General features: G+C 44.7%; 1 protein-coding gene across 7 annotated transcripts; it reads right to left on the bottom strand.

The window, feature by feature from the left end:
* Positions 1-215: 215 nt before the first annotated feature.
* On the bottom strand, positions 216-26,590 carry LOC125745424 (prickle-like protein 2). Of its 7 annotated transcripts, XR_007398673.1 has the most exons (9): positions 7,740-8,249; positions 5,504-5,617; positions 5,279-5,416; positions 4,392-4,595; positions 3,815-4,001; positions 2,699-3,628; positions 1,365-2,428; positions 564-588; positions 216-342 (listed from the first exon to the last, which is right to left on the bottom strand). XR_007398673.1 is itself a non-coding variant. In XM_049018316.1 (8 exons), exons 2-8 carry the CDS (start codon positions 7,869-7,871, stop codon positions 1,596-1,598), a joined length of 2,538 nt encoding a protein of 845 aa, XP_048874273.1. In that variant the 5' UTR covers positions 7,872-7,923; positions 26,331-26,590; the 3' UTR covers positions 216-1,595. The 7 variants fall into 7 exon arrangements, 4 of the variants coding, with proteins under 4 accessions (XP_048874273.1, XP_048874271.1, XP_048874272.1 ...); XR_007398671.1 differs by having other exon boundaries at positions 564-2,428; XR_007398672.1 differs by having other exon boundaries at positions 216-588.
* Positions 26,591-27,004: the final 414 nt, after the last annotated feature.

The following is a 27,004-nucleotide window of genomic DNA, read 5'->3' as shown; positions in this document are numbered from 1 at the left end:
TGATCAATACTGGTATTATTAAATCATCTAATTTTGCCAGAGGGCCTTGTTTCCTGTCTTAGTTCAAATAAAGTTTTATGTGGCCTGACATTTTGGAAGTACATACCCTGCATTATGTAAGTCACCTATGTAAGTGTAATAGGAGCATAAAAGCATTTTAATGAGAAGTGTAAGAGTGTCATGAAAGGCCTCTAATGACACATAAACAAAAGCCATAAAATGCCTTTTTTTATTTTGGTTTATGCTGTACATTCTTCATTCAGCTCCAACAGTGGGTGGTGCTGTAAGGATGACCTTGGTGTTCCACTTCTGGTGCGAGGTGCCAGGGTGTCACCCACTGGCCTTGACAAATAAACCAATAAAAACATGACAAATGGGCTGAGTGGCATCATCGAAAGCAACACATGTTGTGCTTATGCCTTTATTAGAGAAGCAGATGAAGATCCTTTGCCACAGAGAGCCCATTTTAATTGTCACAATGTGGAAACAGACACCTGCCGCAGAAGTAAACAGAATACAGAGGACTTACAGTTATGTACTGCATTTGTTTGAAAGAGACCCACCTGTGAGTTATTCTCGGCGGTGTTCCTGTCAAGGAGACCACAAAACAAGGTTCATTTAAATACTCCTCAATTCCAATACACAACAATATCAACCAATAAAACTGCATGCACACCTATCTCTATTATGTAATACATTAAATTATGTAAATATAAAATATAAAAAATATGGCAGACTTTTTCTATTTACAGTAAGACCCCTTTTAAATTAGCAAATATATATATATGTATATATATATATAGTTTATAAAACTCAATGAAACTGTAAAGCCAAAACCAAGACCATTGCATAAGAAGCAGGACTATACTGAACTATACTGTGCCTGGACAATTTGCTTTTGCACACTCTGATAAAACACCAGCGCATACGTGACATCAGTGTTATTTTTACACATGGTAGAAGGGAGGACAGAAAATGCTAAGTTGAGCTATTGTTTTTTTTTGTTTTTTGTTTTTTTTGTTTTTTTTTTTGTTTTTGTCTCCACAGAGGCTGGCGGGTCGCAACAGACGAGCTAAATGTAAAAATCTTACCCAGCACTGTGACCAGCACACTGGTTCACAGCTGGGCACTGGCCAGAATTTGGTTTGGGGGAACTTCTCAATGGTCCATCACCAAGATGCTGATCTAGAGCTCTTTCAGGTGACACTCAGGCGTTAATTAAATGATGGTTACATTTTCTTTCTTTCTTTCTTTCTTTCTTTCTTTCTTTCTTTCTTTCTTTCCCTCCCTCACTCCTCTTCTGGAGGTCTCTGCCTCACAGCCAGCGGTTTCATTTTAAGAAGTGTGACAGTCAATATACGAACCTGAAAGAGTTCCTGGTACACATGCGAAAGCCTCTGTGCAGCTAATGGGCATAATACACCGGACGTTTGTCACCCACTCATAAACCTTAGGACACGATAGGCATTTACAGGCTGTGGCATCACTTGTCAAAATCAGAGCATAGAGAGTAAGTCAATAGAAACCATCTGAGAGCAAAGACAGTGCGATGTGAGACGAGGGGGCTGGAGAAGGTTCCGTTCTCTTCTCCCGTGCTATGAGATGATGCAGTTTTTAGTCTTGCGGTGTTTGCGGGTGTGCAGCTGCCCCCGGCCACCCAGCCCTGGGGAGCCGTACTGGTGGTGCCTGAGCTCCTCCCCAGTCATGTAGCGCAGCCCCACGGCCCGGGGGATGGGCTCGCCCAGGAAGTAGCCTTCGTCATCCGACTGTGAGGATGAGGAGCAGGTGGAGCACCACTCCTCCCCGTCGCCATATCCGTCAAAGTGCTGCCCCGGGTACCGGTCTATGGGGTTCTGCAGGTTGAGGTCAGAGGTCGTCCGCGGACACGGCCGGCAGGGTTCCGGTCGATACCAGTTGGCCCCGAAGAGGCCCCTGTTGGGCCTAGCTTGCGGGAAGTGGCCGTAGTCGTCTCGCAGATGCTGCTGTGGCAGCGGGCCGTGGGTGGGGGTCTGTCGCTCACTCACCAGGTGTAGGGCATTGTCGGAGCACGAGAGGCGGGAGCGGCGCGTATGGCGACGGTGCCGACGCCTGGGGGGTGGGGCCTCGGGGGTGCGGGCGCGCCTCCGGCTGCTGGGGGTGCGCTGGGCGCCGTAGCCACTGGCATGGCCATCGTCCCCGAACGGGAAGCTCTGGGGCGATTTGTAATACTGAGGCGGGTACTGCAGCCTGACCGGCAGGGCCACACTGGGGAACGGGTGCACAGACGTCAGACTCTGCAGCGACTCCGAGCTCTGCAGCTGCAGCGAGGAGTTCAGAGTGCCCATGTTGCTCTTCTCGGACATGTTCATGCCAGAGTCTTTGCTCAAGTCTGGCATGGAGAACCTGGACAGATGCTCCTGCCTGAACTTGTCACCATCGGCCGAAGGACCTGTGCAGAGAGAGTAAAGTTAACTGGCAAACTTATATATAACTTAGCATGGATGTCACTTTCTTATATATATATTCTATGTTACCGCTAAGAGTTGACCTGAATGGGACATTGTTGCTTATCATGCTGTTAAGTAAGCCAAAGGAGTATGATAACTGGAGAAAGACAATTAAGAATAAAAAACAGGAGGATGAATGTAAAGTATACAATTTTAAATTAGCACTGGTTTCAGAAACATTTCAGAATCCTACTAACAAATGCAGTATATACCTGTAGCGTTGGATAGCGCTAACGATTCTACTGAGCTCCTTGGCGTTTGTGCTAACGGGGTGAGCTGCTTACTAAAACTGAGGCCACTGATGGGGTTCCTGGTCCTGCCCAGCTGGGGTTCTACCTCCCTGTGGAACCCGTAAAGACCAGCGGGCCTGTTCTCTGAGAAGCCGCTGCTGGAGGCCTCGTTGAAGCTCATCTGCGCTTTCAGTTTTGGCGGGAAGAACTCGTCTCGGCTGCGGTGGATCCAGTCCTCGTTGAAGGAGCGTCCCTTTAGGGCGGACATGGGGGGCCTCTTCACGTTAAGCTGGTCTTTCACCCATGGGTTTGCTTGTTTTCCCAGGGAGGGGTTTCCTGAAGGGTTTGCCTGACTGTGGACGGAGCTTCCCTGGTTCTGGGCCGGATTAAAGGGCGCCTTCGGATTGCACTGGCCAATGATTTGCAGGGGGCTGGCTGCGAGGTTCTCAGCGGGAGCCTCATGTGTGTTCAGCTCACCCTGGCTTCTCCACACACGCTGGTCGCGAGTCAGCCCAGGTGCCTGGCTGGAGAGATTCAGCAGGTCCATCCTGCGGGTGAGTGGGTCCAGTCCGGCAGAGTATGGGCGCGATGCGGCCTCCCGCTGAGCCTCCCGCTGAGCCTCCCGCTGGGCCTCCCGCTGGGCCTCCCGCTGGGCCCCCCGCCTCTCTCCGTTCCTGCTCACCTTGGCGCTACGGCGGGATTCACGGGAGCGCGCGCTCTGGAAGGCAGAGTCTGATGAGTCCGAGTCTTCGGGGTCCTGGTCCATGCTGCAAGAGCGTGAGCAGAAGATCTGGCCCTGCTTGGGCAGGAAAGGCCGGCCCAGGAGGGACTTCTTACAGCGGGCGCAGCAGAAGCAGGACTCGGTGGCGTGCCAGTGCTGCCCATCGTACGTCATCTGGCCCTGGTCAACACCTGCAAAAAAAATGTGGTGAGATGAAGGAAGTGTGCAAGGAATGCTGGGAAAGGCAGACAGGGACCGAATCAACACACAAATAGTGGACAAAATGCCAATCAGCGCACTGATTATGCTCCTTTTCTCTGACTCTCTCCTCTAATTTAGTCTAATTCGAGGATGTGAAAAGATCAAGAGGCCGTTACCGATGTGCTCGCCGCAGGCGTCGCAGTACTCGGCGTAGAGCGACTCGAAGCAGGCGCAGCAGTACGGCCTGCCCTCCTTCATGATGTAGCGCTGCCCCCCCAGCATCGTCTCGCACTCGAAGCAGCAGAAATGCTTCATGTGCCAGTGGCGCCCCTCCGCCTCTGTGCACTCGTCGGCAAAGATGATCTGCGGGGAAAAGGCAGAGTGGCGTCCCTCAGCAGAGAAACGTGAGCAGCAGCGAGAGGGTCTGCCTGATTAATGACAAAGTGGCCGTTCTGCTTTTAAGGGTGATTTGGGTGGACGGTATAAGGTCTGTTAGCCAAGATATGGAAAGTTAATCAGCTCAGAAAAAATGACAAAAACATTTTGCTACTCCAGTCATAGCTCCCTGCTCAGTAAAGTAAGAATATCTATGGATACTGGTTTCAAAATGCTTGAACGTTAAGCAACGGGCAGCACGGATATAAGATGAATGTAGGCCTAAGGAGACTGACCTAGGGAGGTACAATTGGGGAAGTGTGTGTGTGTGTGTGTGTGTGTGTCTGTCTGTCTGTCGGCGGGGGGAGGTCTGCTGACCTCGTCACAGGCTGAGCAGCGGGGCTTGAGCTGCTCGGCATGGTGCCGCCCGCAGAAGATCTTCCCGTCCTGGTAGAAGTAGATGAGGTCCACCAGGAGCTCGGAGCACATGCTGCACACGAAGCAGTGGGGGTGCCAGCACATATTGTGGCCCGCCCTGGACACGAATACGGCGATGTCGCCCCCATTTATCTGTCTACCGCACTGACGGAGGGATACGGGGAAAGAGAGAAGAGAGAAAAGGATGAGGGGAAGGACCGTGGTTCGGGGAAAGGAAGACAAAGAATGAAACAGGGAAGAATATCAAAATGAGGAAGGTATATGTGAAAACTGTGCTTATTTTACTCCTTAATGATTTTACTATATCAACGGAGAATTTGAAGGATGAACGTCAATAGTGGAAATTAGGACACTTTGAAGGATACAGAATGAATACATTTAGACAAGTGTAAACTGTAGGACTTTTGAAATAAATGAATGGGGTTTATGTACTACTAGTTAAAAGTTTTTGTATACACTGAGAATTTTTACATTTGCATGTTAAAATTTTACTAAAAATACACTCAATATTCTTTACTAACAAATAAATTTACATTATGTTCACCATTTGAATACCTTTATAAGTAAGAGAATGTCATATCTATGATTCACTAAAGTAATCTCCAGCAGTTATAACAGCAGAGAAAATACAAGGCATGCAGGGAACATTAAATACTGCTCTGTCTCATGGGATGAAACAGTTAAGTAGTGCATTTACATTTGAAGGACAGCCTAGAATTTGACTATGCCATCACCACACAGCCAGTTCATAGGATGCCTAATGTTCTATTCAAACCGGGATGGTGCGGAGGGATTGTGTCGGCCATGGAGGAAGCCCTGGCAGGTACCTGCTCACAGACAGCCCCGGTCATGGTCGCAGGGAGCATCCGCACGCTCCCCCTCCCCAAGTTCTCCCGTTTGCGCTGGTCACTGAACATCTTCAGCTCCCTTTTCTCCTCGCTGTCCAGGGTGTTGCAGTACTGGATCTGCAAGGGCCAGCAGAGTGATGCGTGGCCACTCGTTCGTGCCCCCGCCATCAGCGGCGATTGGCGCCTGAGCGCCAGGTCACTCACCTCACTGTCATGAGGCGGGAGCTGGTGTAGGAGCTGCTTGATTCGGTGCTTCTCACCCGGACTGTTCACAAACGGCACCTTGTCCTCGGGAAGTGAACTGTAATACTGGTGAACCTATAGGGGAGCAGGAGCTGGCATTGGCCTGCGGGTGGCGCTTCAGCTTAAGCACAATAACAGTCTGCCATTCAAGTTGGAGGCTTCATCAGCATGATGGCCCTGCTGTTGTTATGGAGGCTGTCTCAGTCAGTCACCCAAGACTTGGACCGTTCATCTTCTTCTGTCTTGAGACCGTGTTAGTTTTTAAGGTCGGGGGCTGCAGGACACGCCGATGCTGTGTGGAATCTGAGATTGTATTTAAGACCAATTTAAAGACTATATTTCAAGCAGACCTCACAACACCCAGCTCAGAATGACTGACAGTTCTTTGACACTTAATTAAATCCAACCCTGGCTAGCAGTAACACTCCCTATTTATTTCCAAACATGACGATTTGGATTCTGGGAATCATTATGCACATTCAGATTTCTGATGAAATTTACATTTTCTCAGGGTAAAACCAAGGTTTCAAGAACTCAAAACCTAATAGGGGATATCAGAATGCGAAAAAACCAAAAGAAAAACAATGACCCTCATAAAGAACATAATGAAATGTCATTATCGGAGACTGTATTATGCAAGAAGGCCAGGACACCATTTTGTGTTTGCTATATTTTTATATGTGTAAAGCAGACTGGCTGCTAAGCAGCGGGTTTCCTATTGTTTGCACACATATGCCATGTGTGCTACAGAATTCTGCTGGTACCTTATGTTATAGCGGCTGAATATTGCAGAAGGATGCTTACAAACAATGTCGTTCATGTGCAATAGCCTACCAGGAGGCACTTAAATCCGCTATCCTGGGGTTTGAAAGCTGCACACTGCACCAATGGCTTAGCTGCTACACAGCCGAATGACTACCAGAGCGTGTTTCACTTAGAGCCATACACTCCTAAGAAATAGGTTCTAGTTTAGCTCTGCACAGTATATCGATAAAGAGCTTCAGAAAGCTCAAGTCGATCATGCAGGAAACAGGCACTGTAAGGATTCAGAAACCCGGCTTCATTTCCATTGCATTAAAATTCACATTTCTAAAACCTATTAGAGAATGCTCATCACAGTCTGCATTGCGTAATAAAATAGGAAACCATGGCACAAAAAATGTGATTGGGTAGGCTTCCATTTTGAAAGCAGGCACACTTTTCTACAAATTTCATTGCAATTAAGTAAAAGGCAGGCAGTGGGGGGGGGGGGGGCACAGTGCTCACTGACTCATAGGTCTTCCGGGCACCTTAGCCGCAGTCGCTGGCATTTTTATTCACTGGAAATCCTCGGATGCCACGGCAAACATATTCATAAAGCACACGCTCCAACAATAACGCGATGACAACGACAATAAATAATTTCCATAATTTTAGACTTGCTTCAAAGGCAGCACAAAAGCATGTGTCAGTGGAATGTCTCAGCCTCGCACTGCTATTCACTGCATCTCAGAATGTGGCAGCCGCTGACACGCAGTGCTGCATTTTACGCATTGCCATTGCCTTCACCTAGTAGGATTTTTTTTCCTCCAGTTCGCAATTTTGGCAACATATATCTGCCACCGTTTTTAAGACAAACAGCCGTTTCCACCATTTGGAGTCGTCTGCGGCGACTGAGCCATGTCATGCCGCCAAAAGAGGCGTTTAAATCACATGTTAATGACAATAAGCCTGGTGGCCACATAATATTAATGGTGAACAGAGCCACTTCTCCGGTTCCCCTTAGGAAACCTTATTTCTTCTTGCTGGATTTGTCATAAAGGCAGCATGGATGTCATACCCAACAAACAGCTTCCTAACCTTGCAGAAAACTCACAGCGGTAAATGAAATGCTTTCCAGAAATCGATAACTGGAAGATTTCCGTTTTTATTTCAGCAGATAGGTTTTGTAACAACCGTTAAAATCGAAACATCTGCTGTTTGCCAGTGTCGAATGAATTTTATCTGGCCTTCACTCAAGACGATACTGCTGAAAAGGATCCTCCACAGAATGTTTGTTTCTCGTATATTTGTCTTCTGTAGTTTCATCATACCTCAGAATATTAGGTTTACTAACATTCTATATATTCTTCTATAAATTATGGTATTAATGTGGCAGTTAAAAACTGTTATATTTGTTATAACAGCTTTTTATAGATGATAGTAAATACAGGAGTACCTGCTCAAGTTTGAGGCCTGGGGGAGCCCAGATGTAGTCCTCCTGGGCACACCCAGAATCGTCATCGGAAGTGGAGTTCCTCTGAAAGTCAAACATTAACTTGTTGACAGTCTTCTCCATCTCCAGGGGCATCACAGGCGCGACATGCTCCTCCCTGGGGCACTTGCAGTGGAGGCAGATCTTTCTGAGATGATGAAAAGAAGAGCTTGAGATTTAACGAAAAAGAGGCACTGCAGCAGGTCAGCGAATTAGTAAAAATGTATACATTATTCTCTTATTAAACATTTTACCACAAAGAAACATGCCATAAGTTTGATCAGTAAAGCAAGTTTGAGTCTGCTGGATTAATGTATGGCTAGGATTGATTAAAAGTTCATTTATTTCGAAATTCTCGGGGAAGAAAATTGACTTGAGTATTATCATACTGAGTAGTGGCCTCAGTTAATCAGGGCGAGGTGACCCTGAGCTCACTGACTGGAATTTAAGGAATAAAATATGACAGAAGAGAGTGACCTTAGGAGATGGGAGCAGGACAATCCATATCTGTGCTCCTCACATGTAAACACCTCAGCTCCCAGTGTGACTACATTTCATAAAGTGAATTTATAGTTAAATTAACGCCCATATGTGTGTTATGCAGGTATCCACATATCCACACTCACCATAAAATACACCATACGAGGCATTTTCTGCACCATATGATTTACTGATATCCCATGAATACGAGTTAAAAATATGAATGTACTGAGAAACATGAATATATATGAACATAATGAAATATGCTAAATTCAGCAAAACATCTATAATTCAACATCGTGCTCCTCAGGCAATGCCGGGCTATTATGAACAAACTCAGAATTCCTGATGGTTTTATATTTAAGCAGAATGGGATAAGCTTAAAACGTCTCTGTACATGTAAGACTGCAGGGCTTATTTACAATCCCATGGCAAAAATCACGACTAAAAAAATCAAAGCAGGAATAAGGGGTAAATGAAGAGTCAGTGAGCTGGGTGGGGAATCAAGCCATAGTTTAAATAAAAGACAAAGCTACACTGATGCCACATTTGAGACGTATATAAAAAATTTTATCAAACATCTCACATGTCAAGAACCTTTGTCCTCCATGGAGTCTATAATTTCAGTTCAGGGTGCGTGAAAAACATTGACTTAGTTTGAACAACTGGGTAAATTACAAAGGGACAATATGGGTTAATGATGACTTCCATGGATTAAAAATTTAATACGTCTAATTCCCTTTTGGAGGCAGGAAAAAGATTCCTTGGAACTGTAAGCTCACACAAGCAAGGTGTGGAACTATGCACTACAAATTGTCAGTCATTACACAGTATTGCAGATCGCCGAGGCAACAGAGAATAAGGTGCAAGCCGAGTGTCCCTCTATCCCCTCTCCTCTTTTCTAGTGGAACGCTCTGTCTTGTCCTGAGCTGCTTAGCACTGGCCTGGACTGTGTAACCTGGGGCTTCACCGAAAAACATAACAGATGTGGAAAGATGTTGCAGTGTGACTTTTCTACATCGCCAGGGAAATTCAGATGCAATGAAGCTTTTATATTTCATAATTCCTAATAGGTTAGCAATGTCTTAAAGCGATGTCTCTAAAACAGATTTCAAATATTCAAACAGCCTGGCTCAATCAGCGGCTGCTAATGACTTCTGGTAGAGGTTGGGGGGGGGGGATTATTCTGAAGTATAATCAGGTGGTTATTTGATGCAAATGTAATCGTCATCAATCGTCAGATTCACTGAAAAACTTGACATGATCTGATGCTCATTTGAAAACACAGCAACAAAACAGGCTATTATTTCTTTCAGCAGGAACCCTCAAGCAGCAGCTCAGCTCCTCCCGGACCCTTATAGCTGGGTGACTCGACGCCACTGTGCTTAGCATGGATACATAAAGTCTGGCATAAAACGGGTGTCAATTATCAGCAGGCCAATTATAGCGAGAAAAAAAAAAACCTGCATGTATTATCAAATGAAGCCAAAGCATCCATTTTCCATTGCTGACTCATAAATCTGGGAATTATCTACTGCGGTAAGGCAGCAAGGTGGAAAGATGTACTGGAAAGACTATCTGCATATTCTGCTTCTAAAAATGCCAGGGAACAGCTCCCTTTCCCTGCCTGTGGTCAACAGCTTGAGCTGGTGACAGAGCTGTTTGTGTGAAGCAAGAACGAAAATTATTATTTTTTTCTTTATCATGTCACGCATCCACAGAATTTTACTGGTTCTGTGTGGGTGTGGATGAGAATGTTTATTTTTCTCATCTGAAAATCAACACAGGGAGGGATTTTCATCTGAAGTACTGATGAAGATTTGTTTGGCTAAGAACATCATGAAAGACACTAAGCACCCTGGACAGCATCTGTTTAAGCTCCTCCTATCAGGCAGGTACTTTAAGTCAATTCCCAAACGCACAAATAGATTTAAAAACAGCTTCTTCCCAAAAGCTGTGGCACTACTGAGTTCAGACATCTCGCAGTCTGACAGACTGATGTGCTGCTACCACTACTGCTTATATATCTTTTTATACACAAATTATGCATAGTATTTCATACTAACTATATATACTGAACAAAAATATAAACGCAACACTCTTGTTTCTGCTCCCATTTTTCATGAGATGGACTTAAAGACCTACAATTCATTCCAGATACACAATATTACCATTTCTCTCAAACATTTCTCACAAATCAGTCTAAATGTGTGATAGTGAGCACTTCTGCTTTGCTGAGATAATCCATCCCACCTCACAGGTGTGCCACATCAAGATGCTGATCTGACATCATGGGTAGTGCACAGGTGTACCTTATACTGCCCACAATAAAAGGCCACCCTGGAATGTGCAGTTTTTTGCTTTATTGGGGGTCTGGGGACTCAGAACCGGTCAGTATCTGGTGTGACCACCATTTGCCTCATACAATGCAACACATCTTCTTCGCATAGAGTTTATCAGATTGTCAATTGTGGCCTGTGGAATGTTGGTCCACTCCTCTTCAATGGCTGTGCGAAGTTGTTGGATATTAGTGGGAACTGGTACACGCTGTCGTATACGCCGGTCAAGCACATCCCAAACATGCTCAACGGGTGACATGTCCGGTGAGTATGCTGGCCATGCAAGAACTGGGACATTTTCAGCTTCCAAGAACTGTGTACAGATCCTTGCAACATGGGGCCGTGCATCATCTGTCTGAGTGGCTGGTCTCAGACGATCTTGGAGGTGAACCTGCTGGATGTGGAGGTCCTGGGCTGGTGTGGTTACACGTGGTCTGCGGTTGTGAGGCCGGTTGGATGTACTGCCATATTCTCTGAAACGCCTTTGGAGACGGCTTATGGTTGAGAAATGAACATTCAATGCACGAGCAACAGATCTGGTTGACATTCCTGCTGTCAGCATGCCAATTGCACGCTCCCTCAATGCTTGTGGCATCTGTGGCATTTTGCTGTGAGACAAAACTGCACATTCCAGGGTGGCCTTTTATTGTGGGCAGTATAAGGTACACCTGTGCACTACCCATGATGTCAGATCAGCATCTTGATGTGGCACACCTGTGAGGTGGGATGGATTATCTCAGCAAAGCAGAAGTGCTCACTATCACACATTTAGACTGATTTGTGAGAAATGTTTGAGAGAAATGGTAATATTGTGTATCTGGAATGAATTGTAGATCTTTAAGTCCATCTCATGAAAAATGGGAGCAAAAACAAAAGTGTTGCGTTTATATTTTTGTTCAGTGTATGTCAGTCAACACTTCTAATTCACTTCTATTTCATATCTGTCGATAGCACCCTTACTGTACCACTGTTGCTGGTTTCTTGCACCCTGATGTTAGTTATATTTTATATTGCCTGTAAATATTTATTACTTGGACGTTGTAGATGTACAGTACTGATATTTTATATGTCTTTATTCTTTGTATATATGCCTTAAGTTTAAAATACACATGCTAATTTTGTTGTGCTTGCACAATGACGGCAAAGATTTTGAATCTTGTATGTTTCTGATGAGTTCCTCTCTGAAATATTCCTTGCAGCAACAGTTGTAGACGACTGCTAGCTTTAACAGAACTGTTTCTGTCTGTATTGCAGGTTTCTTATCTGCAAAATGTTGATTACAGTGTGTAAAGAGAACACAGGCAAACACACTCTCCCTCTTTAGAAAATTGCAGAGCATTCCATTACAGGACAATGCACTGGAAGGTACCCATGGATATGCCATGAATAAAATGAACTAATGCACACACTAACATTGAGAGCTCTTCAGAATCTGCACAGATATTCAAATTCAAAGTAAAAATATCGTGAACTAAAGCCTTATACTTTCACTCGGATCTAGCGTTTGATTACGAAGCCTTTAAGTCAGCCCACCGCTCAGTCTTACAAAATATAGCTTTCTTGGCATCCTTAGCATATGAACCGAAACTAGATCATAAATATTTATGTTGTTCTGCGTAAGTCCTGTTTAAGTCACTTAGAAAGGAATAATATCATAAAAACTATTTTAAAGCAGAATAGTTTCAAAGATATACATATGCCCTGTTTCAGATATACTGTATTTACTGTCATACAATGGATTGTACAACATTCTGTGCCTCAAATCCTCCAGTATTTTTGGACCAAAATGAATCAGCTGCATTAAGATTTTGTACAGCAAATTCCCTGGACTAGCTGTGCTATTAGAAGGGGCCCATTGGTGACATATACCAGCAATCTGTAGCTTCCAGGTCCACATCTAACACTTCCTGGTTGAATTGCCCTTAACAGTAAATGGCTTTGAGCAAAGACATTTTGGAACAAATTAATATGCTATTAATACAAATCAATATTAATACAATTTGTCATTAGCAGTAAATAGCTTCCATGTAAGATATTTTGGGACCAAATTAATATGCTATTAATACAAACTAATGTTAATAAAACTAATCCGAATCATCAGACTTAAATATGGGTCTTTGCACCTCAGGTTTTGTGGCTTACCTCCATACAGCACTCTGCAAAGGTCTTAGACAGTAAAAGATGTCATTGTTATTTATCTTGGTAGTTAGGACATATTTGCTCAGGAAAAAGGAAATTTGCTCAGGAAAATAAATAATAGTACAAAAACTAACAAGAATTTCTAAAACAAATTGCAAAATCTTGTTGGATGGCTAGATGAACACAGCTTCAGTTCCCAAACCTCTCCTCAGGGGCACCCCAGCCATTCCATGTATTCCTTACATTTAACCACCAGCTCACTTAATTAATAAACTTAATGAATTAAATAACCCGGTGACGTATTGATCCTTCAAACATGGTATGCAAGTGGTTGAGTCTAAAAACACATGAATATATTGGATGGTTACAGCAAATACTGGGATGAGTGACATATAAAATCATAGCTGTACATCAACATTAAGATAATTGGCAGACTTTTGCACAGTACTATATATATATATATGTGTGTGTGTGTGTGTGCGTGTGTGTGTGTGTGTGTGTGTGTGTGTGTGTGTGTGTGTGTGTGTGTACATGGATATAAAAAGTGTTTAACAATTTTTTAAATACCACAACAAACAGCTTCCTGGACTGGGCTTTACGATGCGTTTCTGATAAAGAAGTAGATTTGTGTACAATTAAATTGTATCATTGAAAAGTGCACTGTACTCTGTCCCGGAGTGACTTTCCAAAGTGCAATATTCTCTGCATAGCTTTGATGTACTGGAATGTAGTTGACTATAACCTGTCATTCATGAACCACAGAATTTCTATATGACATCACTGATTTTCCCTGGGATGAAATTACAAACACATATAGAACTGCACTTCATGTCAAAAACAGACCAAGTGGTTCCGAATGAACTCAGACATTTTGCAAGCCGGGCTGAGCCAAGTTGACATCTTACAGAATCTTACATTTCTGTTAAGATGGGGGAAAGGAAATAGAATTACAAAAGAGAAAAGCTGAAAGGTCAACAGTCCCTTTTGTTTCATGTCACCATCTGTTATACTGAGCTTCAAAGTCATTAAACGCTAACTGATTATTGATCCCAAAGGTGATATCTTTAGATAACAATAGAATATCGACCACTTTTCCATTTATGTAAGAAAGTCCTGATTATTGATTCAGTACAACTACTGGAGCCTAACCCAATGTGTTTAATCCCTCAGAGTGCTCCTTGGGATAGGAACTCACTAATAGAAAAGACCATTGGAAACAATGACTGAAAATCAAAAGAGCTTCCTGCTCCACCAGAACTGTTATCTGCTGTCAGAAAAGATTCTGGTTCTGTGGGCTAGTTTGAAGACACCTTGATCATCTAATCTCTACCCGCCAATTGTGTATAAAGGTATCAGCAAAACCTTTATCCATGTGCGTGTTACAAATGGAAAACAAACCTAGAAGTTCTGACACGATTCATTTGTCAAACTCTAGTTGCTAAAGTTTCTGGGCTCCCTAAAATTGTTGGGTCCCCAAATGAGAAAAATTATGTTCAAGATTTTTAGGGTTCCTGTCACTCCCCTTTATGCTGCCCCTGCTCTTTTTTGAAAAACAACAGTTCACAAAACCACATAAGAAATTTTCCAAAAATCTAAAAAAAAAAAAAAAATTAAGCCAATATGATTATTATCTTCAGTATACTATATCCACAAGTCCCTTCAAACACTTTGCTAAAGTAGCAATACTGGTCATAGCTAAAGGTCAACAAGGCCTTTTGTTCCCCCTGGTTTCTTCTAACCAGACCATGCCATTCAGTAAGGTTTTTCGAGCTGGACTCTTCATGCCTAAAACCCATAAAATGATGGTTGGGGGGGGGTCACCATATTCTCTTCCTCTCAAAGGAGCTAATTATGTGCGGAAGACAGAGAAGTTCTAGAACAGAACACTGTCTGTCTCTCTCTCTGTCCCTCTCTCCTTCTCACTCATTTTTAATATAACTGGTTGTCATGGTGCCCATCAGAGTGAGTATCCACGGTAACCTACTTCACTTCTACCAACCAGAGGGGAGTGATTAAAGTGAGCAAAGTCAACAAGGTGATTGCTGTGGTGGATGAACGAGGTATTCGTCATTTGTGAATAGTGTGTTTGTTATTCAAGCAGGGAACAAGCGCCCATGCAAGAATACGCGTGTCGTAATGTATGTTTAACAACAAAGACAAAAATCATCCGGCACAGCTAGAGCCAGGAAGTTATAAACATTTACAACAGTTTGATTCTATTTGGTTATTTGTAAAATTTAAGTACCCCCAATTGACACATGTACTAGATGGTAGACCTTATACAAAATGATTTCATATAGTGTATTTGTACATATTAAGATGACACATTATATAACATGAAACAATTTCCCAAATCAACTGTATTTTGAATTACAATTAGAATTATATGATTAGAATTATACCACATATTAGACTGCCCATACAATTATGCATAAAATTCTGAACTATATAGAATAGCCAGTGAGACTCGAAAAACACAAGCATCACTCCCATGGCAAGAACAACAAGAGCAGAAAGAGAATCAGCAAGAGGCACTTCAGCGGTATAATAATTCTAGAGAAAAATAAGTAAAATTGAAAAAAATAAAAGATCTCACAATTCATTCTGAAGGGTCATACTTCTTCTGAAGCAATTATACATACAAAAACTGTGAGAGGATTAAGGACAATGCTGAAGAAGCTTTTTCATAAAAGGGTTTAAAAGTGCGTACTCTAGTCAAATTCTATAATCTAACTTTGATCAACTTAGGACTAGATAGATCTTAGGACTTCTGAAAGACAGGCTTTCTCTTACATTTGACAGGGCTTGGTGACGTGGTCCCAGGGACATATTCTGGAAATGCTACACATGATGTGTATAGTTTGATCCAAAATCTTGCAGGATGTTTTCTCCTCAACAAGGAAAACTTGCTACTCCCCCCTCCCCATCCTTCTCACTTTTGACCTACTATAATTATGGCCTGTCTTGTGTAGGTTTCTCATTTTCCAGCTGAACACGTCATCTGAGCTGGCCTGATGCTCAGAAAAAATATCCATGTCGTTTTTTTAAACTGTTTCTTTTGGCTTTATTTTCAGAAGATTGTCAATTGGCAAACAAACAAAACAACAAAAACCAAATTCCAACTGACACATTTTAACCTTTAAAAACACAAGATGTCCATTCATTCTGAAAATAAATAAATTAATTAATGGCATTATATAACACCAAGAACAGGCTCTATATTATCTAATCATACTAAAACACCAGTTTTTGAGACTTTTGGCTGCTAAAGACAAGGTGGCATGGTTCACCAATACGAATGTTTCTGAAGCCATTTTACATTTTATGTTTTACTAATTTGATACAAAACATACAAAAAAATCCAGTCTTACAGTTAAGCTGCCAGCATTATACACTAGAGGATTACTTTGGGCAAACCAGTTCAACTGAAACAATAAAAAAAATCATAAAAAGTCAATAGCTTGCTAAAATTAGCCATGACTGCAGAGAGTTTCTTCCCCAAAATCATTATTGAATTGGGGTGTGTGTTGTATTGTACCGACTATTATAATCCCATTCTCATTATATTAAAATAAACTCAAGAGACCAAGAGCTTTGGTTAGTCATTTCAATAAACACATTAAATCTATCTTTTATAATTATAATTATTACTACAACTATCTTACACAATATAACATCTTAAACAATATAAATATTAATATTAAGTAATATAAATATTACTACTGTAATAACATTCTACAATCTTTACACACAAGCACCATTCTACAGCAATCTTATTGTGTGGTATATATGGAATTTAAAAGAAAATTCTGTTCATCTACACAGCAGAGTCCATCTTAACGGTGATCAAAAATTCAGCACGGTTATTATCACCCACATCTCCTGATGCACACGCACACACCAGGTTAATTACCTTGTGCCAACGCAGCCACTGACGACTCCAGCAGAGTGCAGAAATCGACGCGACGGCCTTGGGGGGGCCACGTGCAGCACGACTCACGCTGCCTGTTTCGCAGGCATGGCAATCGATCCCAGAGCTGCGCCACGACTGACTGGCGCAGGCAAACACGACAATCAGCAGCAAGCAGTCACCTCTGTCATTTCATGCAAATAAAGACTTCCTGCTAGAATAGTGTTCTTCAACAACTAAGGAAATGCCAAGGATCAGATTTTATATAACTGATAATATTAAGATGCCTGTAAGGCCAATAAAAACCAATAACGACCTGAGATGCAACTGTGCATAAACACGTGGCACATATTCCGATTTGCTCTTTTTGACTTTTCTATTAACACTTGACATAATAATATCATTCATTTTAATCTGTCAAGAAGATTTGATTCTGTGCTCCTGTATTTTTTATCATTTTAGCTCATTATAAATTGAAAACAGCCCATTATAAATCAAAGAATTCTGCCTTGATAGCTAATGGCACAAGCAGCACTGCCTAGACAATGTGCCACTTGCTGTTATGTATTATCTCAGAAGAGCCCAAGGGGCCGAAGATGAGAAAAGTGGGAACGAATAAAAAAAAACCCACTACAGTACAATTAATGTTGCGCTCATCTTATGCCAGCTCTAGATACCTGCTTAATTTTTTTATACCCCATACAGCCCCAAAGAGGGTAGCAATTCACCCTCCCCCCCCCCCCCCCCCGATAGGGTGTAACACTACCAAAAAAAGCCACAGCCAACTCCTCCTGACCTACATTTGTCCCCCCCCCCCCACCCCACTCGAAGGAGTTTCTCTTTATACACTAAGTCTTATTTTTCTCAACCACTGGTCCATGTTTTTAAAAGGCACATGTAATCCGACACACATACGCACACTCATCCAGATAAATCTTCACACTATTCAAATCTTGCCCCTTATAATGTCTTTTTTTTTTAAAATGTTTTCACTTTGGGTTCCTTTTTCGATTGCTGGGGGAGTGCGTCTAATATCTGGAATAACGCAAGTGCACCTAGACTCGAGAGAGATTTCTGAGGAAGCGGAGAGCTGTAATTAAGTGGTGACAAATTTCTGCCTCCCCTCCTCTGTGTGTGGGATGTCTTGACAGCATAGCACATGGTTTTCAATAGGGAAGGCACATACCAATGGGGAGGGAATATCTATAGAAAGGGACTAACGGGTTCCACAGGAGAACATCTGGGTTCTGCGATTTCTCTTAGCATGCTCAAGGTTGTAAAATTGACACCCTGATCATCGGTGCATGAAAGTGACAGGGCTACAGAGACCATTTTCAAAAATTAAAAAAATTAAAAGGCTGTTAGAACAAATTAAAATACCCTCCCCCAGTAAAAACACATACAGTGGAAATCCCTCTCTACCTTTTTTTTTTTTTTTAATTCATCACTCCAAAAGTTCTGTTGATAAAAAACAGTGTTAAAAATGCAGAGGCCGCCTGTTAGCGGGTGGAATCTTTAATCGCTGTTCATCATTATTCACGCCTGTTGAGTCAAAGTGACTCTGTTGCTAAGCTTCTTCATCTGTCGCCCCCACCATCTACTTCACAGGGAGCAGAAGCAAACGCTCTCATTCATGCAGGCAGTGCATGAAGCCCCTCCATGGCTGGAGGCTCCCCAACACAACAGCTACCCCAACCCTTCAGCGGTCTCCGGCGCTTTGCCTATCTTTGGGTCGAAAACTCCTGTTATACTGGCATGTGAGGCCAAGAATTCTGGCATAGAATTGGATGAGGGGGACATGGTCGATTTGCTATTAGATCTTTGGCAGGTTTTCACTGGAATCTATTGCACAGGATGTATATTTGATTATTTTCTAAGAATTTACTGGATAACAATCATCATTATTGTTATCCTTCGTTACCATTCCTATGGCTATAAATAACTGAGTGAGGTTAATTCTAAAATGCTGAAATAGCAAGAAGTTGAATGTATCCCAGAGGTTTTGGGCTACATGAATGTGACCATCTAGGGCATGGTGGCTAAAAATAGCATGCATACAGTCTGCTTAGAAAAGCCGGTGGTGCCTTTGTTCAGCTGGTTTCTTACTCTGAAGAGCAGATGAGAGGGACCAGTCCCCTCGCACTCTTTGGAATTCCCTACCCATTATTTAGCCATTTTAGAGCTTAATGTTAATATTCAACCCTGGCAATCAAGGGCCGGGCATCAAACCCCCCTCATAAAACATAGGGGCTATCACGTTGCTGTTAGCAACTTGCTAAAAATCGCTCATTCCATGCAGCGTGTTTGCAAGCTTCCATTTACTCTGCTTCACTAAGTCCATAATGACTGCAGTGAAAACCTGCCAACCCTTCATTTAAAAGATGCCTTTAGAATGATCTTTTTCAACCAGCTGTCTTAAGATGTGACACTGGTGCAGAGCACTGTGCTGGATATGGGACAGAATGATAGCCTACCAAAATGGGTAGCTTGTAACTGAATTCTGTATCTGTCCTGTGTCAATTACTTAGGTCACCGTCAATCTCTGTGGCCCATCTCAATATCTTTTCTCTTCTAGAAATTGCTACAAGCAAGAGGAAACCTGTAACAGGTGTCAAACAGGAGTGGTGCTGCAGCAGTGACAAAGAGCTTGGCACCTTCTGAGAGCGGGGAAAAAAGTGGAGTACTGGGGGGGGGGGGTTTCTCCAAGAACACTGGTGCTATTAACAACAGCGGTCACACACATGGCACAGCCTTGGATGACATAAAGGGTCAAGAATGTTGAGTTAATGATAAATTTCCCTCGGGATCAATAAAGTATCATCCATCCATCCATCCATCCATCCCTCCATGCATCCATCCATCCATCCAAGCACAGGCGCATGGGGGCCTGGGGAATGCACCCAACACAAGCCTGAAAGCAAAGCGCAGATAGACAATGCAGCGATAAAAATTGCAAGGTTAGTATCAAGGCTCACAGCAAACATCTTCTTAGGGAGTTTTACTTGCACAAAAAAATGCTCTGAGGGCAGAATGAAAAATGACTGGTTCAGAGAGGTAGTCAATCATATTTTAAAGGAGGAGGTACAAGCAACTAGAGGAAGTGGGGGAAAAACATCTGATAAAATTCCTATGAGTTCTTCTTCGATTCCATAAGATGGACTGATTCGGCTGAGGGTGGTCAAGCAGTTATATGAAGGCTAAAAACTAAAGAATAAAAACAGACCTCAATTTGATTTGTGTGCAACAATTTCCTAAGTAACGTGATTTGCAGACAATAAGTCTAACCAGATTTATATAAAAGCCTGTAGAATTGGCACATCTCAGGATATGAGCCATAACCAAAATGAGAAAAAAATGAACCTGGTTTTGCAGAGCCAAAATGCAGACTTAGTAATAATATGAAATATAATGGCAAATTATATACATTCTGAGAAAAATAAGATGTTAATAGGTTGCCAGAAGCACAATAAGAAATTATTAGCTAAAGCCAAATAGTAAATGTTAAAACAATACAAAGAATTCAAAATAAAATGTCATCATACAGTAAATGTTAACATAAAAGTGTATATACAGTGTTATGGCTTGAAATAGCTTGTGTGTTATGTATTATTCATGAACGTACGCAACAAAGGCAGATACGCAGGTGGACATGACAGCAAGTTTGCTGAGTGCTGGAGGTTATGAGCTTCCTTTCTGAACGCAGCAAGCTGGAGGGACAGCTGGGGCAGGGACAGCACTCATGTGCAGCCTGCAGTCCCTCATGTGCACTTGGCCAGCCATGGCTTAGCAGGGAGCATTATTGTCGAAGATCTCCGAACTTATCTCTGCTTTCCAATTAGAAATTTTAAAAAAAGAAGATGCCTGAGCCGTTCCAGAGGCCTAACCTGGTTATGGCGAAGCACAGGGCTTCCTCACCGAGCTGCTGCCTAATAAGAATGAATCATGTCCCTGCAGCAGTAGAGAGAAACTGCTGCCGCTGACATTAATTGGCTTAAAAATTCTCGCTGCACTGCTGGCAGCCGAGCACAGAGAGCTGCGTTCCGTGTGGAATTCTGATCTATTAAACCGGTGATGCTGTGTATTTCTGTAGTCAGCGTGACCCTTGGTGACGTCTGCTTCCTCTCAATAACGAGACCGACACGCCACACGGCAAATGCGCCTCAGACCCACCGACGAACCACAGCAAACTCTTTCCAGAACCCTTGGTACAAATAACTAGGACTGGGTGTGACAAAATGCTCAAAGGACTTAAAAAAAATTATATATATATATATATATATATATATATATATATATCAGAGAACTTATTCCCCGAGACTCAGTTCAATTACTTTACAATATTGGTTGTGGCAGAGAGGCACACAGGTGACTGATGGCGAAGAAGGCGGCCTGTCAGCCTCTCGTTGGGCTTGTCTCTGCTCCTTGGCTTTTTGTACTGCCAGGCGGACACACGTCAGAAAGCCAAGGCCAAACCAAATACATCAGAGTAGCAGTCAGTCTGCATGGGCCAAAACCCCCAGTGTGTCAAGGGGGGGCCCTGTCATTTGTTATGAAGAGGCATTATTCTGCAGGGCAGCTCTGACCGCGGCTCTGCCCTGACAGGCTACTGCAGGTATTTGTATGATGTACATACATAGCACTGTTAGCATGAAGGCACAGCCCCCCCCCCCTTCCCCCCAAAAGGCGTGGGATCCAAATCCCAGCCCTGATCTACGGGTGTGTGGGGTCTGTATGCTCTCTCCATTCTGCGTGGGCTTCATCCAGCCACTCTGGTTTCCTGCTGCAGTCAAAAACATGTAAATTGGCTTCTCTAAATAACCCATGGTCTGTGTGTGTGCCCCATGATCTCGGCCAGGGCCCCCCCCACCCTGTGCCCCGAGATCCCAGTCAGGGTGCCCCCCACCCTGTACCCTGTGATCGCCACCAGGGTGCCCCCTGCCCTGTACCCTGTAATCCTAGCCAGGGTGCCCCCCTGCCCTGTACCCCATGATCCTAGCCAGCGTGCCCCTGCCCTGTACCCCGTGATCCTAGCCAGGGTGCCCCTCCACCCCCGCGTATGATGCCGAGTGCCCGCGATTTGAACCCACTGCCCTCGAATCCTATTTCCATACCTACGATCCCTGCGGAAACCTCTTCTCGGTCCCACTGCACATAAAGTAAGATTTAAAAAAAAATAAAAAACTGCCTGTACGTGTTATGCAAGCAGTGTGGCATGTGATGTAACACCACTGCTTATCTCACAGCGCCCCCACCCCCCGCGTATCACAGGCCTCTCTGCCATGTGTCATTGCTGCAGACGTGAGCAGCTATATCACAGCATGAGCATGAAATGCAGAGGATACAAAGAAGGTAGATTTTTAACTGCAAATGGGAGTAAAAAAAGAGCAAAATGTGAGTAAAAGAACTCAATCCCCGCATTATTCTTGATACGGAGGTTCTCTGCCTACATATGGAACTAACGGGCTGTACACCTGACTGGCCAAATATCATATTACACATATAGTCCTAAATATCTCATTTCTGCATCCTGATTGGCTCCTCCACTCAGCCCCAAGACAACCGTCACTGCCCCGTTCGGCCAAACTTCATTACATAGCTAAAGTGGGGCCCAGATGTTACTTCATGCTTGTTCGAGACAGGTCAGGAGATTCGGGAGGGCGGCAGGTGCAATGAACTGCAGAGGCAGCTCTGCTTTCGTTTCTTTTCGTTTCTTTCCCACCCAGACTGAACCAGCAAGTGCGATTAGCTGCAAACTAGCGGATCTCTGCCTGCCATCACCAATCCAGAGGAAAAAAAAAACAGAAATAACAATATTTCAAAAAAAGATCTGAAGTCACGCATCAGGTGCAAGGACCTGGGTCTGCCTGGGCTCGGGTAAGACTCCTCTGCTTGGACAGAAGATCTGACCTGCCCGTTTCATCATTAAATGATTAAAAAATATGGACGTGGCCATAATGGACTCTATAATAATTGCTTTACATCTAATGAGGGGGGAATGACGAATTTGCACTTGGTGTGGCGTGACATACCATGAGAAGAAAAAGAGAAAGGAAATAGGCATGGATAACTTTGCATTCCTTGCTTCCCTTTAGCTCATCAGACTGATTTGCATTTTGCGAAATGATTAAAAGAAACTGCAGTCTTTGGTCTGATTCCAAAGACTCCAGAGTCACCAAGATGCCATCAGTGAGAAAGAGTGAGTGAGTGAGTGAGAGAGAGAGAGAGAGAGAGAGAGAGGGGGGAGAGCAGGGGACTGCGATGACTCTCTCTGACAGTTCACAGAGCTGCTCAGATGTTGAATATCAATGTTATATAGCACACTAGAGAGTACAAAAAACAGCAACGAAAAACCCACAAAACAGTCATTTTTGTTATAACTTTATGACTTATGAATGTTAGACATTTGCTTGGCCCTACGTCTCCAGAAAAATGAAACATGATTACAACAAACTAGAGGACATAGAAGCATCAAACATTTGCTAACACCTATTCTAACACCATGTCGCACTTCCGGCTCCACACCTGTCATGCATGAATATTAAGTGGCTGCATCACTGCCTCTGAGAAATGCGGCAGGAACTGGAAGGAATGTAATCTTGTGCTTCTGTGCTTCGTCCAAGAGACTCTGGCTGCTTCGGGTAAAGGTATGCTATCACCACATCCGCCACCAATGTGTTAGCACACCCATGCGGGCAGCCATTTTACACCTGAATGCCCGTCACACATCTGTTGTGGTGAGAAAGCAAGAATCTAATTTGCCAGTCTGTCCGGGGGATGATAAAGTAGCCGGTTTGAGAGAGCTTGCATGGGAATTATGCCAACAGCTAGGGCAAATTACCAATGGAGCATCACTCCATTGATACCTCGTGGCCAGAAGGGAACAAAGGATGTCCACCACGTCCTATACTTCGGACCCCACAACCTCATGCGTCGAGAAGAAAGCTAAGCTTTAAGTCAACAAACCCAGGTCAACAAGTTTCCATCCTAAGGCTCATTTAAAAGACGAGCAGACTGGAGTTGGCTCTGCAGGTTTCCTGCCACCCATTTACTCCATGGCTCCTCAAGCAGGGCGCTGAACAGGGCTTCTCGAAGAAGGATCTCATGGCCAGCAGGACACTGCCGCCCCTCCACAGGAATTCCAACCATCTCTGCTCGGCATTGCCTGTCAAGTTCACGGGTCGCCTCTATATGTGGAGATGCAAGTGTCTGTACCATGACTGATATCAAAGCAGTGTTGTGATGCTTCGTGGAAAAAATTAGCAAAGGATTTAGTTGACAAGCCTGAGCCTAACAGCATTCTCTGTAGCATTGCCCCAGTGAGTTAACTGGACATTGCAACATGCTGGGCGCTAAGCGTGGGGTAAACGTAAAAGTACCAATAATTATACCTTACGTACCTAATTAAGCACTAGTCGGAAAGAGGCTGCACACTGTTGAGAAAAGAGGAAGCTTGTTATGTTGAAGGAAGGCTGTGAGGTTCTCTTTGGACACATGGTCGAGTCAGACAGACTACAGATTATGCAAGTGAATAGTCATGTCACTGTGTGTTATTTTAACAGGATCTGAAGGCCATGGTCAGTATGACAGGATATGCCAAACTATCAAACTGCAGGCACTGCCATTTACTTTCACGTATTAGAGATGATTCAGAAACGCTGCTTGCTTGGTTCCAATTCCCTTATTATTCTACGCAGTGGAGGTTCGAATTCTCCAAAGTCGACCCTGGGCACCATCGATGACGACAGCTGAAGAATCTGACAGCAGCTACCTGAGACTCATGGTTGGGGGGCTGGGGGGGGCTCAGGGGGGGCTCGGGGGGGGCATCAGTGAAACACGGCAAGACTTAAAATTACAGCTCATCGCAGTACATAGGGAGTCTCATGGAGGCCCAGCCCACCGTGCGCTGGATCACCGAGGCCTTCCATCAAGGTCAGCTCTCTGCTCCTTCTCCCTCTGGTGGGCATGTCACACCTCAGCTGGACATGCCCCCTGAACCCATCACCCGCTAGGCCTATTTTCAGCCTCTGTTCCCGTCTGCTTTAAAAACGTCCTCGAGCCTCTCCTCAGTCCCACTTCACCCAGAAACTTAACGGACCTGAGCCTGTACGTACATTATGCAAGCACTGTGGCATGTGATGTAACGCAGAACCCCCGCCCCATCTGCCATGTGTCACTGCTGCAAACACGAGAAAACATGGCTATATCACGACATCCTTATGAAAACCACACTGGATACAGGGCACATTTCATAGATTTAAAATTTAAAAAAAAAAAAAAAAAATATATATATATATATTAATCAGACAAAACTTTGCCTCCCTGCATCACGCCTTATATGGTTCTTCTGCCCAAACAAACACGGCAGAATGGGCATCTCCAGCTGCCGGTCACAGGGGAGTGACTGCCTACTGCCAGACCCCACCCCCTTTTTCTCACTTCCACATCCTCATTCACTCCACCCCCTAGACCTGACTCTGCCCCTTGATGGCCTTGCTGCACTTTGAAGCTCTGGACAGACCCTAAATTAGCCATGGCAGTTTGGGCGCAGAGGGATGGCAAATGCCTGGGGAGCAGGTTAACGAGCCCCGCTGTCCATCCGTCGATCACCACGGGCTTCTGCTTCCTCCTTACGCCTCCTGGCAGCTCATTTATACACACACTGGGGAGGACGGCAGACAGGGAGGGTGCCCATGTCGCACTGTCTAAAGACCACAACATAAGACGGGACACACTCTGCAGACACCGGGTAAATAAGAGGCTCCAGCCTGGTACAGATAGAGCACGGATGCTCAAGCGGAGAAGAAAGTTCAAGAAACAAAAGAAGGAGATGCGCTTCGGCGGGGCTGAACGCTCTGCATCCAGACAGCCGACTGGGATCTCAGCGGCAGAAACGGCGAGCGCGATTCAGGCTGCCTGCGCCCACCTACCCACACACATGGCACACGGCCCTGGCACAGAGGCAGGCTGTTCCGGGGATGGCTTTTTCTACCAGAGCGCTGTGCTCCACTACATTCTCCATAGAATTTTTCAAATTTCTTCCCCAACATGCAAACACACACACACGCATAGCTGAGGCAGGGTCGCAGGGAGACAGGGCTCCTCTGTCATCGCTGCGCTCTCACTGTAATTTGGAAGCCCCTCCCGACAAACAGTACGCACTTACGGAGAAACACGGTGATGCGCGTGATGACAAACACACGCACACACACATACACACACGTAAAGTAGTGGGCGAAGAAACACATGCACACCCACAAGCGTGTGTTATGTCACTGTGACAGATACGGACCAAAAAAGATTATTCTATATCACCCACACCAGCAGCAGCCCCCCCACCCCCCCAAGATCTGCGCTATAACTGTGATGGCTTTGTTACTCTGTGACTCATTCACAGCAGCTTTCATCAGAGGTACGCCAGCGCATTCCAGCGTTAAAGTCGCCCCCCTACCCCTCCCACCCCAGGTCCTGGTAAGGAACCTCTTGCACAAACTAACATATTGAGCCTCCGGAGCCCAGATCATTCCCAAGACGCCCCAGCGGACGGCTTGGCGAGATCCAAGTTCAGCCGTGTGCGAGAGTGCCGATGGTGTGGCACAGGGGGGTGTCCCCTCGCCCGGCGGAACACGGCAAACCGAGGTGCAGCCTCCGGCCGTGCCGGTGTGTCCCAGGGATATGCGGAGCACTCACCTTTCCCCCCCCTCCGCTCCGCAGGACACCGCAGGGCAGTGCTGCGGGGGGGCGGCCGCAGCCCGCGCCGCTGGAGAAGTTCGTCCGCGATGCTTGTTGAATGCAAACGACCCCGGTGGGGAGGGAACGAAGGAAGAGTGAGCACCGCTGAAGCCAGGGGCCCCTTTCCCACGATCGCCGGGGTCCCCCCCCCCACCCCGGCTTTGTGGAGGCTCACGGCGTAATGGTGGAAACTCAGGAAGGTGCGCGCTCTGGCTTGGTTGCTGTGCACAGTGCTTAAAGCAGAGGAGCTTGCCACCTCGCTCAAGAGTGGAAGCCACGCCCACCACCCACCCTCCTACCTACCGCAGTCAATCAAAGGCAGCGACTCAGCAGCCGCCGGCCAATCACAGGCATTGGGGGGTGGGGCCTGACTGAATTCACGAGGCTAGGCACAGTGGCTGCATCTCCTTGGCTGTCAGAAGGAGAGGCAGAAGACAGCAAGAGAGAAAACAGTCTCTGGGTTAATGTTTGTGGGTTACTGGATTTTTCTCTGATATATTATGTGGTGAAGGGGCACTCCCCATAAATAAGTGATGCTAGCATTCCCAAGGTAATTGACTACAAAACCACTAAACTAAATCACCTGAGACACATTATTCCTGTGTTTCCCATTACAGCTTGACAGAATGCCT

This window comes from Brienomyrus brachyistius, chromosome 6 (genome assembly GCF_023856365.1).
Source record: "Brienomyrus brachyistius isolate T26 chromosome 6, BBRACH_0.4, whole genome shotgun sequence".
In the NCBI taxonomy this organism is placed as follows: Eukaryota; Metazoa; Chordata; class Actinopteri; order Osteoglossiformes; family Mormyridae; genus Brienomyrus; species Brienomyrus brachyistius.
Note: the sequence above shows the minus strand (reverse complement) of the source record. Positions and strands in the feature narration are given on the sequence as shown.

Coding starts and splice junctions, on each gene's coding strand:
- LOC125745424 (XM_049018316.1), bottom strand. CDS start 7,871: ATGCCCCTGGAGATGGAGAAGACTGTCAACAAGTTAATGTTTGACTTT. Junction 4,002..4,391: donor GCTGCTCAGCCTGTGACGAG/GTCAGCAGACCT, acceptor TTTTCCCCGCAG/ATCATCTTTGCCGACGAGTG. Junction 3,629..3,814: donor CGCCTGCGGCGAGCACATCG/GTAACGGCCTCT, acceptor TTTTTTTTGCAG/GTGTTGACCAGGGCCAGATG.